At 33.6% G+C, this 16,050-nt stretch overlaps 1 protein-coding gene across 4 annotated transcripts; it reads left to right on the top strand.

Moving 5' to 3' along the window:
- Positions 1-346: 346 nt before the first annotated feature.
- Positions 347-15,787, top strand: LOC107909562 (uncharacterized). 4 transcript variants are annotated; one of them, XR_005910514.1, is made up of 13 exons: positions 347-915; positions 1,000-1,147; positions 1,928-2,082; positions 3,111-3,293; positions 4,011-4,086; positions 7,234-7,311; positions 7,637-7,722; positions 10,330-10,403; positions 12,175-12,220; positions 13,190-13,299; positions 13,652-13,826; positions 15,011-15,224; positions 15,310-15,787. XR_005910514.1 is itself a non-coding variant. In XM_041088979.1 (12 exons), exons 1-12 carry the CDS (start codon positions 658-660, stop codon positions 15,594-15,596), a joined length of 1,596 nt encoding a protein of 531 aa, XP_040944913.1. In that variant the 5' UTR covers positions 347-657; the 3' UTR covers positions 15,597-15,787. The 4 variants fall into 4 exon arrangements, 2 of the variants coding, with proteins under 2 accessions (XP_040944913.1, XP_040944914.1); XR_005910515.1 differs by having other exon boundaries at positions 15,390-15,529; XM_041088979.1 differs by lacking the exon at positions 15,011-15,224 and having other exon boundaries at positions 15,390-15,787.
- Positions 15,788-16,050: the final 263 nt, after the last annotated feature.

The raw sequence follows: 16,050 nt of genomic DNA, 5'->3' as shown, positions 1-16,050 counted from the left end.
CCGCAAAAAATAGAGGAAAGGTTCAATTTGTCTAATTTTGATATTGTCAGGGAGCGAGGGATCAATTTGGTGCAATTTTAAAATTGGCAGGAGCTAAAAGGATTTTAACCCAAAAAACTTGGAGGCCATCCATTTTCGCTCCATAAGGGGTGAATTTTGAGACGGGCAGATTTTTTCTTTACGCCGTGAGTATGAAGCTATTATAATAATTGCATGTTATATTAAATTATTACTTTATTTTTATGTATATAATTATTAAAAAAAATAATGTATATTTTTTAAAGAATTACATTTAACTATTTAGTTGATTTTAAAAATAAATAGTAAAAATCAACATTCACTGTAGAGCGAGTAGTGAAGCAAAGCCTACTAATTATGGTGGTGTAGCATCCACCCGGCGCTGCTTCAGTGGCATCCCTACCTCGTCTGTCCACGTAGTTCCGTCCCTGGTCATCAACCGCCAACTAAGCTATCAACTCCCTGTCTCAGTACCAGTATCAGCACTTTTATTTTATTTAATTCTTAATCAATAATTTACCTACCCGCCGCAGCCTACCCTACGCCGACAACCATTTAAGCTGTAGGTTTTAATCACCTTCCTCACTATGTATTCAACCTTCTTCTCATTTCTCTAACAACCAAAAAAGTTGGAAAAAAATGGCTACTCATAATCTTGCTGTTATCCTCAAAAACCCGTCAAACGACGCTGAATTCCTCCTCCTTAAGCAAACTCCACCGCCTAAATTCAGCGAAGACCAGTACGATTCTTATGTGGATTCTGATCTCTGGGACCTTCCTTCCACGCTTCTCAACCTTCAACACGATCACTCCCACTCTGGGATTGTTATCCAGGGCGCCCAGTCCTCTCACAACATTGATTTGACTAAATTTGATGTCCAACTTGCTCTTACTGGGGTCAATTTTATTTCCTTTTTAAATAAATAATTTCATTTTCGAGTTTCTGTTATCTGATGGTGGTTAATTGGTTATTCTTTCTAGGTGCTGGAAAAATTGGGTTTAACGGTGAATGATGTAGGGGAGTGGAGTTTGTTCAAGTATGTGGAGGAAGCTGAGTTCGGGCCTGAGTTTCCAGTTAATACTGTGTTTATTATGGGCAATTTGTTGGACGGAAATCAAAATTGTCAAGGTATGTTTATTGCACTCGTTCATCAAGCTAAATATAGTTGGTTTAAATTTGTATTGGCTAATTCTTCTAGAATCTCGATGCTTATTTCTAAAAATGCATAAGAGAAGTTATTGGGTGAAAAAATAAAGTGGAGATTTTTAATTCATAGATTAACTTGATCTACAAAGGGCTTCAGGTGAGAGTTTGTTAAAGTTGTAATATTGATCAAATTGGGGCTCGCCAAAAAGAGGGCAGGTTTTATCTTTAATTGTTACCAAAAGCTTATTAGCTATGAAGCCCGGACACACGCCGGAAAGTCCCTCGTACCTATCTCAACACGTTATCCGACATGGACATGCCAGAATACCTACCGGACACATCAAAATACGGAAAAAAATAAAAAAATCAGATACGGCAAGACACACAAGGACACGGGATTTTGGTGGTTGAAAATAGTTGAAAACATCATAATAGTGATAGAAAATCTCTGTTTGAAACCTAGATCTAGACTTTATCGTTAAGATTTTCTAGACTCTAATCTGGTGCATGTGATTAGGAAGTTCAGAGAGATATAATGAGGGTATTTTACAATATTTCGACACCATTGACAGCGGCTAGAGTGGCAGTGGTGACCCTGTTCTGTATCGTGTTGTACCCGTATTGTGTGTCTGTGTCTGTGCTTCATAGCTTATTAGAATGTTATTGTTCAAACCCTATGGGTTATGATTTTGTTGATTCTGTCACCAGAATATGCTGTAGCACAAGCAACTTATTGTTAGAAATGCTCCATTACTTGTTCAGGGCTGTGTAAGTGGATGTCTACTGAAAGCTGTCTTACCTGGCTTCTGGAGGTGAAACCTTGTAGTGATCGTGTAGGGCCTTTGGTAGTTTTTGCTCTTATAAATGACTCATTGCAGTCAGCTGCACGGACATTACCACCCACGTTGCGTTATCAGGTTTGCTGTCTTTCGAGTGACTAACTGATAATGATCTATCACTGCATGCTGCATTAGCCATAAGGAAGAATGTGGTCTAGACATTAACAATTTTAGGGGTGTTTATGACCAAATTTTATGAAAGTATAACTTCTAAGGGCAGTGGATTGATTCTTAATTCCCTATTATTAGAAATCCATCTCTTTGTTTTCATGCTTCGATGAAGTTTGCTCCAGAAAGGCGAGTTACTGGAGAGATGATTAGGCTGTGCTTCTTAATTTTTCAAAGTGAAAATATGAATATGAAAGTCCACTGCCTACTTCTAGCAAATGAAGATTCTATTGGCAAAGAATCTTTAAGTACTACTTTTAAGATTGCAGATTTTTAGCCTCTGATGTCCAGTTGGCTTGAAGAGTTTTTCTGGAAGTTTAAGGTCTGCTTTTCTGGGCACGTCTTTTCATAATTTTCAACTTATAATACACTTTTAGCAAGTACGAATTTGAAGTGTACAGAATTGATGTTTAACTGCTAGTGTGTTGCTAGATACAGGTAGTTCCTAGCGCTTGTAACAATATAAGTCTATAAGACTATGAATGGAGTTGTTTATTCTCTGCTATGTACATCATCCTAGAAATAAAAATTGATTTATTTCTCATCTATGTGCATACATTTTGGGTTGCCCTTTATCAGAGTTTTTATTGATTGTATGACGTGTATTCGTCATAATTTCTGGAATTTTTAAGGAAGAATTCCTTTATGAATGTAAAGGCTGTCAGCCTCGTTTTTTTTAACATCTTTCATTAAGTCTCCATAGGAATCCTTTCTTAATGCTTGCGTCTTGGAACATATATATATTATATGCATATGTGTATACGTATACATATATGTATACCTTTATGTACACATATACATATAAAATAGGATTTGGCTTAAGATTGTCCATCTTATTTTACTTGGAGAAAAAGGATTGACATTTTTAATTGTTGTGATTACTTGAATTTAGAATTTAGCATTAAAATGTCTTTGTGGACTGAGATTTATTCTTTCAGGAGTATCCTCCTGGAGTTGTAATTCTACCTATGCGAAGTAAAACAAGGAAGCCCTTCCTTACAACGAACTTGGTAATATTTGCACCTAAACAAGTTTCAGATACAGTTGGGGATTGCAGCTTTGTTGCTCATGGAGATGCATTGATTGTGGATCCAGGATGCCGACATGAGTACCATGAAGAGGTATGAAAAACCTATTTGTTAGCATGAGTTTTCCCGTGCTTCCTTGAACAAACTAATTTCATTATGAGCTGCATTCTGCTATGTCAGAGTTATAGTTTGAGTATGTTGTCCAAGTTAACACCTCACTTCCTTGAAAACAAAAAAGGTGTGCTTATCCATGAATTACTTTAAAGAGGATTCTTTGCTGGATTTCGTAGTTTATCTCTCAATAAAAGCAGTAACCTCTAAGTGAGCTTGCAGCTTCTCTGGGAATTGTGAGATGTCAATTTAACTGGTCTTTCGGTTCAATATAGAAGTTATTTTTACAGAAGCAACTTGAGAGTGATTACATAATGTTCAGTTTCCTAGTTTGATCATGAAAGGAAAGTCTGTGCATTACAATATAGGTGGCATCAGTTTCACACTTTATAGTATGGGAGCATTTTCACATATGAATGGAATATTTCTATAGCAATTACTTTTTCTCTTTTGTCAAAAACAAATTAAAGGCTAGATACTCAAGTAAAATGGGAAAAGAAGACGATCATATAAAGGTGTGAATCTTTGTTTAGCTCAGTACCTAGTCCATATCATTATAAAACAGTAAACTTTTATCAACACCTTAGAAATTTATATGATTTTCTTTTTGTTTATGGTTATCTAACTGTGTAGTTTTCATTTTGGCATGTTTTACTTATAACTCAACATGATATTGACATTATTGTTTCGTTTGACCAGCTCAAGCAGATCATAGCTTGCTTGCCTGAAAAGTTAATTGTCTTTGTTACTCATCATCATCTTGATCATGTTGAAGGTCAGTTTCACAAAGTATTTCTATCTGATATTATGTGATTTTTGCATTATTTAACATTTTTCATCTATCTAATTACCTCATTAAACCTAGGTTTATCTTTCTTAAATATACTTATTTTCTGCCCTAAAAATTCTCAAAATAAGTGCCAAAGGTTAGAGTAGAAGGCCAAGTTGGGGGGGTTGAACAAAGGAAACCCTGAGGCTAAATTGATCCAGCATCGCAGTGCCAGAACAGCGTTGCAGTGCTGGCTCTGCTGAAATTTTGGTGCAACAATGCCCATTGCAGTGCTATAGTGCCCATTGTGGTGCTGTGGTGTCAGTCCCTTTGGTCAGTTTTGTCATTTTTTCCCCTTTTTTATCTTGTTTTAATTTTCACCTTTGATTCGGCTGTTTCTCACAAAGAAAGATTCTTAATTGATTTTAATCTACAAACATGAAAAATGAATAATAATTTTTAATTTTAAATATAAAAATAAATATTGAACGTGGTTGGTCTCCTCGGGATTTCTCCTACGTCACAAGCAGCCCTAGTGTGTTGCCTCCAGTGGTGCTCTACATGGATGATTGCTGGAGCCTTCATGAGTCTTGGGGTTTTTCTAATGCTAGTTGTACGATCGACAATCACAAACAAAAGTTATGTTCTTTGGTTTCACATTTTGACTGAATAGAGTTGTAATGGCTTATGGGTTTCAGTTAATGTGAAACAAATGAGGCCTGGAGGCTTAGACAAGGGCAGCTAGGGCTTAGAATGCCTATTGCAGCTTTGTCTTGGATATAAATAATTATCAAGCAAACTAGAAGTTGTTAATAAATATTTTTTTTTCTAAAAGTTAATAAAGGATTTACTTGTGTTACTAGTGTTAAAACTCCAATATTGAAGCACAACAGTTACCTTTGGACTCCTAGTGTTTAATTTAACTTTAAACTGTTTAAATGAATTCATCCTCATATAGCTATAGGTTCGGCCAAGGCAATATAATTAGGATTAATTCTCTTTGATTTATTTATCAGATGAATAAATTAATCTAGTCCTTTAATGTAGCAAGTAAATTCAATCTTTTATCCTTCTAAAGGCTAGCCAAAATCGAACACCCAAGTAAGCAATGTCTTCACTGATTTTTCTTTGGATTTCAGAGCCTGATTTCTGTTCGACTTTTCACAGTCTATATAAAATCTGAATAGCTTGATTTATATTGTCAATCACAAGAGTTAGAGGTTTAGTTAAGTTCCAATTCTCAAACTGGGACTTGGAAATCAAGACGACAATTTTGTAATTTCAATTTAGTCATTTTTGAGAAAGCCAAATTTGGTTGATCAAATTCTACCAAAGTGAGAAGTTTTTTCTCTATTTGAACATTTAAAAGAAATTTGGTCAGGACATAGTATGTAATAGTTAGGAGATCATCGTACCCATGTCTTAATTAGGACTTTCATGAATGTATGAAACAATACATTATCTTATTCTTTTTGTATAAATCAACACATTATCTTAATCATTTATGAATCTCATCCATTCTTAATTGAGAGATTATCTTATCCAATTAACCCTGTCCACTTTGTTTAATTTTAAACATATATGGATTTTATTCAAAACTTGTCATCAAATTTTCGAAATTGAAGTTTTCGAATTTTTAGCTTCAAATTTAACCTTTCATTTGCGACAAGTTTATTTTACTGTATGTGACTCAATTTAACTTCACTATGATTCATGCCATGCTCCAAACATCTTACCTTAGGCATCCTTTCTTGGGACCCATTTGTGATGAGTTGAAATATGAGAATACTCATATAAGATGACATGATATCTCGCACGTCAGAGTGCTAGTTACACAACTGTCACATGAGAACATTTTCCACAGACACCTGGATGACTCCACTGAGTGAAGTTCTCAAAATGGGTCATGTTCGATGAACTTGTTTCCCAAACAAGTGCCTACTTGTTCTCCCAAGTATCCCCATATTTTAACCTAAGAGATCTGTTCTTTACTTCACAAGTAAGAAGGTAACATGTACTAGTCTCTTGTCTTGTCAATGTCTTGTCTTGACAATACTCAACAAAAACGTTTTCTGGAACATGAATTTATGCATAAGAATTCCATAATTATGACTTATAATTCCTTTGCCAGGCCTTGTATATTTCATGGAATTCATCCCATTATTACCTTAATAATTTAGATGTTAGTGTACTATCATGAAGGAAAATCTTGTATTACTACCTATTAGTGATGAGTTTGCTTTGTTAACTAATATATCTTATTTCCAATCTAATTGGCACTAGGGCATTTGTTCATTCAGGTTATATTGTAAAAAATGATAATAAATGGGGAAATTTTGAATCGACCAGCTTGCTATTTGTAGATTATTGGGAGCTTTTTAACTTATGGCTCATGATTAAGTCTCCCATTTGTTTGGGCTGTTTTTACTAAATTTTCATTATTTTCATGGGAGAAAAGAACAATCATCCTTGATCAATGTAGGATTTAGGGTTGATATGTTCAGGCTGTTTAACGAATAGTGAGGTTGATATGATCATGATCTTGTGGGAACAAATTTCTTGGACTTATAGATAGGTAGAAACCTATCTTCTAATATCTAGTATCGAGCTTTGAATAGGGAAGTAGTGAGCCTTTTAAGTAATTGGCTTATTGTAGATACTCAGTTTTGGCTACTAACATTTATCTCTTTCCAGATATGATAAAATTATGTTTTAGGAAATTGCGCTTTTAAGGTTAATAACAAAGTTTAACTCAGAACAGATAGCAATGTTGCTTCACTTAATATCTCTTCCGGAAAAACAACTGTTGTTTGGAATAGTTGTTGTTCAGAACAACCGTTGTTTGAGAATAACTATGTCTGGAATAGTTATGCTTAGAACAAGGTTTCAGTTCGGTTCACTTTAGTTTAATTGGCTAATTGATTTTTTGCTCACCCTAATTTGGAACCATATTTTCATGTTTTTTTCAAAATGTTATATACTTCAGGCTACCCCTTACGATTTCCATGCCAACTGAGATTATTCTTCCAAAGTAACGTGCTCTTAGTTGTATATTAATGATTATAATTACTTTTTTAGATGCATAATATGGTCCATTTGCTTTGCTGTCATGAAAAGTCTATACTGAATATATTGGTTTATGGTTTTTCTCAGGTCTTTCAATTATCCAAAAATGCAATCCTAATGCTACACTGCTAGCGCATGAAAATACTATGCGTCGCATTGGAAAAGGTCAGAAATGGTGTTTATATTTGAGTTCTTATCATTTTGTTTCTATAGCCTATCTGCTAACCCTACTAGTTAAAAAGGGAGGCACAACTCTTAAGTTTACTTTCCTTTAATTATGGATTCACAACAAAAGGCTACTGAGGATATTTTTCTTTCTTTAACTTGCGAGGCGTATTAGTAGGTAAATGCCTCATCCAAGCCTGATGATTCATTGCATGACTGAAACAAGTATATACCCTATTAAATAGTTTTTCATAATGTTACTCATAAACTTGACATACCTCGAGATTCTTTGTTTCATGGCTTAGTTGTGGTCATATGTTGACAGGTGACTGGTCTCTTGGTTATACCTCAGTTTCTGGAGAAGAAGACATTTTAGTTGGTGGTCACAGATTGACTGTCATTTTTGCTCCAGTATTTTTCTTATAACTCTTGATCTCTTACAAATTGTTCATTCTGTTCTTTTTGATTAAATGATTAGGTTGCACTCTAGTCTAGACATTGTGGCCTGGTCCTACCTAAACAGACAGATTGCAAGATAGGAAAAAATAATGGGGAACATATTTTTGAAGTTGTGACGTAGTAATTTTCTTGAAAGTTAACCTTGTGCATTACTTATCCTCATGTTGTTCGAGTTAAACTTTGAATGAGATTTATGGAAAAACTTCATTGATATTCTCAAGTAGGGAATACTTAGAACTTAAAGCCAGGAGCTTCTATATTAGTTGTACTCTATTATGGAGTTGTTACATTTGTGATTTTGGGATTGATAGTTTAACTCATCAAATGGAGACCAAAACCTTCTAGCTCATTAAAGGGTGATTGAAACCTTAGAACTTGAACTGCTAGGGGTTCAAAATTGATTAGAGTCTTTGCCTTTAGTTTGATTCTTATTTTTGTCCATCCTGCAGAACTCTAAGGGAGTTGTCTACCTTAATGTACTGACACTTTAAACTTTTTTTATTCATTAATAATTTTCCTTTTAAATAGAGGTTTACCATTCTAAGAAAGCAAAAATATAACAGCAAACTATCTTAATTTATTAGGAAAATTTATTTAAACTAATAAGCAAGTCCTAGGAAATAAAATCATAATCAAATTGTATTGAAGATATGTTGACCATTGACTATTGACAGGCTTGTTAATCAAGGCTGATCTGATTTCTTAAGGCTAAAAGTATTGGGATTTTATTGATTCTATTTCTTGTGAAGATTGTATTTCCTTAAGTAGTTCAACATAGTTGTCTATATATATCCATGTAAATACTTGAGTTAATTGATAAGAAAAAGAATTCCTATTCTCAACAAGATACGCATTGTACTGAAGACCAATTCCTTTAGTTTAGTTTAAATTTATTTCACCCTTTTGTTTAAATTTAATTTGTCCTTGTATTTAATTTTTGTGAATTCTTATTTAAATTTCTTTTTTCTTAGTATTATTTTTGTTATTTGCTTTTACTTCTTGTATAAATAGGTAACTAAATTCATTAGCAAAATCATCAGTTTTTGGCTTCTCACTCAAAACCTCTTTATGGTATCACAAGCCAATTTTCTCTAACCGAGTGAATAATCTTTCTTTTCCATCAAATCTTCAAGATCGTTATTTGTTCTTTGCTCACTCTTCTATTCATTCCTTCATGGCTCAAGTTGTAACTAATGCCAACGCTCCTCCAACTCCTTCAAGCATCTTGGTTCAATTTAATCCTGTGTCCCAGCTTCCTCTCAAACTCAATGGAAGCTCTAATTCTTCCAATTGGACTATCAATATAGGGTTTGAGTAGAGTTTGGTGTCTCTGGACGATAGGTAGATGGCTAGGTGGCATGGTAGAGCTAGGGCTTAAGTCATTTGGGTGGATGACAAGTTTAGGTCAGGGCGGGTGGATGAAAGCTTAGTTTGTGGTTGGATTTCAATTGATGGTAATTGAGTTTGATTGTGAGGCTTGGGGTGAATAATGGAGTAGAAGGTTTTTTGGATCAGGTTTAAAGAAAAAAGATGACTTGTTGTATATGAGTTTATAAAGGGCTAATGAATAAGATAAGGAAGTGGAGTTGGTTATGACTACCACGGTTTTTGTCGAGATGGGTTTAGGAGGGTTTGATGCATAGGATAAGGTAGAGAGATAGGTAGAAGGTGCCATGGTTTGGTTTTGTTCAGTTAGAGGGTTTACCTTCGTATTAATTATACCGCTACTAACCTATTTACTGGCAATTGTTTTGTCTATTCCTTGACACATTTGATCAAACAATTGGTTTTGGTTTTAGCAATACTTTTGTGAATATGCTACAATGTATGACCTAATATGTGTTCTTTGTTTGCACATGCTCGAGTTTTTTGCGTATTTCTGCTCTCCACTCTGTCAACCATTGTTTTGCCATTGTTGAGGATTGTTGGCTTTGATGCCACATTCTTACATTCATGATTTTGGGATTGATAGTTCATCTCATTAAATGGAGATTGAAACCTTAAGACTCCTTAGAGAGATGCAAACCTCTTTAAGGTTTTTGATAGAAATTCTGCTTAGCCTTTTATTATTTCATATGTCCCTTTAAATAAGGACCATGCTTATTGCATAAAGAGGAAACGTTTTCTTCAAAGGAAAATAAATAAACTGAAATAAAAACATAATCAAGAAACTTAAGGAAAAAAATAGGAGCGTAATCCAAGCCTTAATTAAAGAACCCAAATTAATGACCTTTCCCAACATATTGACACGTAACATTTGTTTACCAAGTATTAGGAAGCCCAAGGTGCAATTCCTGGTTGACAATTCCAAGATCATAAAGGTGTTTATCAACTAATATGGCATCTGCAAAACAACATAATAAGAATGCATAATTATCAGTGCAGTGCTTGGCTAGTTTATCTGTATATCATCTTCACTAAATGATTACATGTTCACTTATAATACAGCAAATGCCCCTCTTCTTTATGATCACTAATTTTTTTGATCTCTTATATGAAATTTGGATATGCAACTTTCTCTTTTATCTGGATCTAACAAAATTATTCTTCTTAATTCAGGGACATACAGATAGCCACATGGCATTGCTTGATGTTAGTACTAACTCATTAATTGTGGGCGACCATTGTGTGGGGTAAGACTTTGTCGAAAATTCTTGTATAATTGTATAGAATAATAAAAGAATCTAAAAGAAGATGCTTTATATGTTTGTGCATGAAAAGTACGATTTACATAACTCTAGTGTTTGCTATCAGATATGCATATTGACATTGGTGAGACGAGTGTTTGCAACAGATATGCATATTGACATTGGTGAGATGAGTGTTTGCAACAGATATGCATATTGACACTGGTGAGATGAGTGTTTGTAACAGATATGCATATTGACATTGGTGAGATGAGTATTTGCAATCAGATGTGCATATTGACATTGGTGAGATGAGTGTTTGCAATCAGATATGCATATTGACATTGGTGAGACGAGTGTTTGCATATATTTACTTTGGTAGAAAGAAAGATTTATCTTCTTCTTGATTAAACTAAGGTTGTTTTTGATAAAATTGGGACTCAAAACTGAAAAATAAGTGCTGAAATTTGCACGTTGTATTTGTGCTTTAAAAATTGTTTGCTATAAAAATTTAAAAGTTCAAAAATATACAATTAGATTGTTAATTGCAAATGCTGAATCCAAAAAATTGTATATTTATATTTTATCTGTATAGCATTTGAGTTGTATAAAACCATAGATTAATTTGTTTTGAGACAACTTCAATATAGTTTTAGAGATCTTTCTTTCACTCTCCATGTTAGTATACTTTTTTTATTATTAGAAACTAGAGGCAAAAAGATTACTTGGAAACAAAAGCTTATTATTACTATTCATTCATATATTTTAATACAATTAATAAAATTGATTAATCTCAAGAAATTTAGAAGTTTGTCTCATTATAATGTCAAAATCATATATGACTGGAAATTTTACTTTCATGAAATTTATTTTTGTAAATGATGAGTCCATTAGGCCTTAGGCTACATACTATAGGTTTATACCTCTTTCCTCTCAATAAGCTCCGTTCCCTTACTAAGCTTGAACTTAAGGCTGTCATTCAAGATGAAAGTCCTAAAGTCATCTAGCCATTGGGATGTTGGAGTGAGACAAGCTCATGAAATTACAAAAGTAAAGGGAGAAAAAAGAAAGAGATATAAAAAACTTTTACTTGTTGAATTGTGAATAAATTTGCTATAGTAGATGTTAAAACAAGGTTCTACAAAAAGGGTCTTTTGCAAAGGTTTGAAGATTAAAAGAGATCCATATGTTAAAATTGTTTAGCAACTAGGATTCAGTATTAAAATTGTCAAATAGCAAAACTTTTAGATCCATCTTAAGCAAACAAATCCTACATTCATTAATAATTAAAACTTAATACTTATATACATGTATTAGCTTAAAATATATTCTAGCAGGTGATGACGTCGTAAGTTTTTGTTAATTTACTTAAAGAAATAGTTGTGGAGGCAACCTTTTGGCAACTTTGATTTTTCATTAATCAGAATATGTTTCAAAAAATTTAATCTTGCTTAATGAACAGAGCAGTTCCGTCAGACTGGATGTGAACTTTATGTTGTGGGGACTTATGCCCATCCAATCCCATGAATGAAGATGATTTAAAACCTATGGTTTGAGATTGGTCTGTAGCTTTTAAAGGTTTTTAGCATGTTAAATATATGGATTATTCACTTAAGTTCCTATTGTACAATGGGTTGCAGAAGTTTGTGTCTTGAAAGATGAACCCATGAAAGATGACTTGATTTTGAACCTAAATAAATAATATAAGCTTTTCTATTCTTATTTCTTATTGTATTCATGGAACTCCCTTGTTAATATGCCTGTTGGTTTGTTACAGTCAAGGAAGTGCTGCTCTGGACATTACTTCTGGTGGAAACATGACTGTAAGTGCATTTAAAAGCCATAGTATTTCTTTTTTTGGCATACTATTTCAGTGGCTAAATTCAATAAGCTTTATTTATTCAGTTCTTGTTTCCTATCATTTAACTAAACATTAGGTAAAGTTTTTCTTTAATTGTTTTTTAATTTAAATGTTATGGGAGAACATGAAAGGCATATTGAGAGTGTAATAGTAGAATTTTATTTTCTGAACCAAGACCATAACCAAGTTGATTGTTGGCATATAATAAATGCATTCTTTCTGAAGTTACTTCTGTTTTGCTTCTTTTAGCATCAAATCTTTTTGTATGGCTTCTGCTACTATCTATGTTATTAGCTCAATCTTGCCGTGCAGATTTTATTTTCTTCAACATAAAAGAAATGGTTCTATCTCAGTTTTCTTAATGCAACATCATGGCTTGAATGGTGCTGATAGCAGTTGGGGAAAGGGAACAGTGCTAACTGTGGAGAAACAGGGGTTGCTTATTATATATTGAAACTTAAGTCAGTTGGGTTTAATTTGGACCTGAGTAAAACCCTAACCTCCACGACATTTACATAGAAAAACCCTTTACCTTTTTATTTGTACTCAAATACTATGTTACATGGACTTGGGTATGCATGTATGCTCAATTTTGTCTAAGCTTTTCTATATATTTGGAGAACTATACGCTCATATCTACGTCCGAATATGTGTTGGGTATGGGTGTTGAATACCTGTATTTTAGGGAAGATGAAAAGTTGGAGTAACATAGCACAAATAAGCCCAAAATATAAATCGATCTTTTGTTTGAAATAGGAAGTTATTTGGGTACAAATGGAAGAAATGGCTCATCTTGTTACTACAAGAGTATAGGGGCTTAAGAAATGTAGAATAGCTCAGGAGTTGTTTAGAGTATAGGGGCTTTTTTTCTACTTACTTGAGCCTTTTTGTATAACATTGTTCCTAAAAGAAATTTCTACTTTTTATGTAGGAATACTTCCAAACAAGTTACAAATTTTTGGAGCTTTCACCACATACCCTGATCCCCATGCATGGGAGAGTCAACCTGTGGCCAAAGAACATGCTTTGTGGATATCTCAAGTATGAAGCTACTACTTCTTTACCCGAATTATTTGGAAATCTGTCTTGGGACCCTAGAAAATCTCTTGTTATAGCTAAACAATTGACAATTGACAATTAGCATTTCTCATTTCTGTTTATCTTTTCAAGTTTTATGTTTTATTTTGGTAATATCATTCATAGGTACTTACACTAAGTTATGCAATTTTGAGAAATGATAAGTATGTATATATATATCAAACCTCATTTTGTTTGTTGTACAACAGTATATATGGTGCCATTAATAATTTTTAATGGACAATATGATTCTCTAGCATCATGGAATTGCAAACAACGTAGAATTTTTCTTGACAGAGAAATTCCTTCTTATCAGGAACCGAAGGAGTAGAGAAGAAAGCATTTTGCAAGCCATAGAAAATGGAGCAGAGACATTGTTTGACATAGTTGCTAATGTGTATTCTGGGGTAGACCGCAATTTATGGACTGCTGCTGCATCAAATGTCAGGCTACATGTGGATCATCTAGACCAGCAAAAGAAGCTACCAAAGGTATTATTTACCAAATGTTGGGATAAAATATTTGTCTGTGCTTATAATCGATTGCATGTTTTTATAAAACTGCACTGAGTCTCTACTCGTCATTTTCCTCATATCTAGCATGTATTGTTCTTTAAAATTTTTGTTTGATTATTAATGTCATATAAAATCAAATCAAAGTAACTGAAATTGGTCAACTTGTACTCGTATGGATTAGGAAAATGTTAGATCAATTACATATTTTAACAGCACTTTTCAGGTCCATAGTTATACATGAATCTCCAGCATGCTTTATGCTGAAATACTAGTTGAAACATTTTTAGAAGTTCCATCTGAAATTGCTGGAAACTTGACACCACGATTAGATAGTTGAATATTTTCTCAAGCATGCTTTTAAATGATTATTTTCCTATATTAGTTGGTATTGTGTTCTGTTATCTCTCATTAGATTTCGTATGGTCGTAGATTCTACGTTGGGTCTCTCCATATAAAGCCAATTGGTTTTACACTAGAAGTTTAACATGGTATTAGAGCCCAAGGTGATTTTGTTCTTGTTGCCTCTTATGAGTTTGTAATATGGTCAGCCCTTTCTCGGTTTTTAGCCCCCTTACATGTCAGGGAACTGTTGGGGTGGTGTTTTGTCACACTGGTTAAGTACCTCTCTTTTGGTTGTTAGTATTGGGTTTATACTTGAAGAGTGTGGAGTGATATTTTTCACATTGGTAAGTCTTGGGTTTCTTGTACTTTTATATCAAGTTGAGTGTTTCCATTTGTCTTCGATGCAATTAGAATTCTTCTTTACGAATTGGATAATATTTATTGATATTTACAATAAAGATATTTGAAATGATAATTTAGAAATAACAAGTAAAACTGTTGTCAATACAAAAATTTTTCAACGTAAGTGTATGTAAGGAAAGATTTAACTAGTCACTGGAACTAAGAATGTATTATATTATAGATTATTGATACTAGATAATTAGGTTGGTTGTCCATTATCACCATAGCTATGTATTGATGAGTGTGGATTATGTAGCTTCAAATGATTAGTATGTGTTTTGAAGTAGCATGTGCCTGAGGGACCTATGGTACTTAAAATTAGATATTCCTTTCAGATTTAAAATTGTTAGGACAAAGCATTCCAGTGTTTTTACATTATTGAGACGAACTGGAACCTTTACTGTGAGAAAATGCAGGGCTTCTCTATGGAAAACTTCATTGGCAGTCTGGTTGCATTTGAGAGCCTTGTGGTTGCTTTTGAACCGAACTCTGGAAAGCTTTAACATTGGACCACCACTCACCTACCAACCTTCTCTGTTGGATGGCTTTCTTATACATGCAGCTTCTCTGATTCACATAGCTAAGGAGATCCTGAAAACTAGTACATTTTACATGCAATTATGAATTCATGTGAGATCTAAACCAGTTTCATTATCTGATGATAGAAATTAACTAGTGATATTTAATTATATATTTTCTTCTGGGGCTCATTCAGGTTTTGCATTTTATCATAAATTGGCTATTGGGATAGAATGTTTCGTTATCCGACCTAGTGTGCTCAATTGAATCCTGTAGGAATTTTCTGTTCAGAGGTTCCATAAAACTTGGGTGCCTTTCTTTCTGAGGTGGACATGTGCATATGTTAGTAGCAGGATTCAGTTCAAGTGTCCGAAGCTGAAGATATCTAGTCTACTTATTACTGGGACAGTGATTGGCATTGCTGGGTATTCACTGGGTAAAAAAGCATGCTTTCATTTGAGTAAAACAGGGAAAGGGGCATGATTTGGTTTTTGGAGTTCGTGAGAGGCTCTGGCAGTCATCTAATGGTAATTCAATAGTCAATTATTATTTTTTATTTTCTAGCATATATAATGGATTGCAAAATGGGTTGTTGGAACAACAGCTTTATAGTTGATATTATATTTGTTTGAATTGTTATCTAGATTGTGAAATGTTAATGGATGGTTATGACATCATGTTAATCCTTGTGAGGAATAGTAATACTATACATGTCAAAATGGCATTGTAGGTTAATTTCAAAGTAAACCAAATGAAGTGTGGTTGGTTCAGCATGATAAAATGTAGATTGGTATATACTTCAGCAGATGATGAAGAAAATATAGAAATACCATAATAAATGGATATTGATCAAACAGATCCTTATGGTAGAAGAAAAATAGAGCCAGATCTTCAAAGAGATGATTATTTAAGATCTTTTAATAAAGCTAAGCTATGA

Source organism: Gossypium hirsutum, chromosome D02, assembly GCF_007990345.1.
Source record: "Gossypium hirsutum isolate 1008001.06 chromosome D02, Gossypium_hirsutum_v2.1, whole genome shotgun sequence".
Taxonomy (NCBI): domain Eukaryota; kingdom Viridiplantae; phylum Streptophyta; class Magnoliopsida; order Malvales; family Malvaceae; genus Gossypium; species Gossypium hirsutum.
This window is presented reverse-complemented; position numbering and strand designations above follow the sequence as displayed.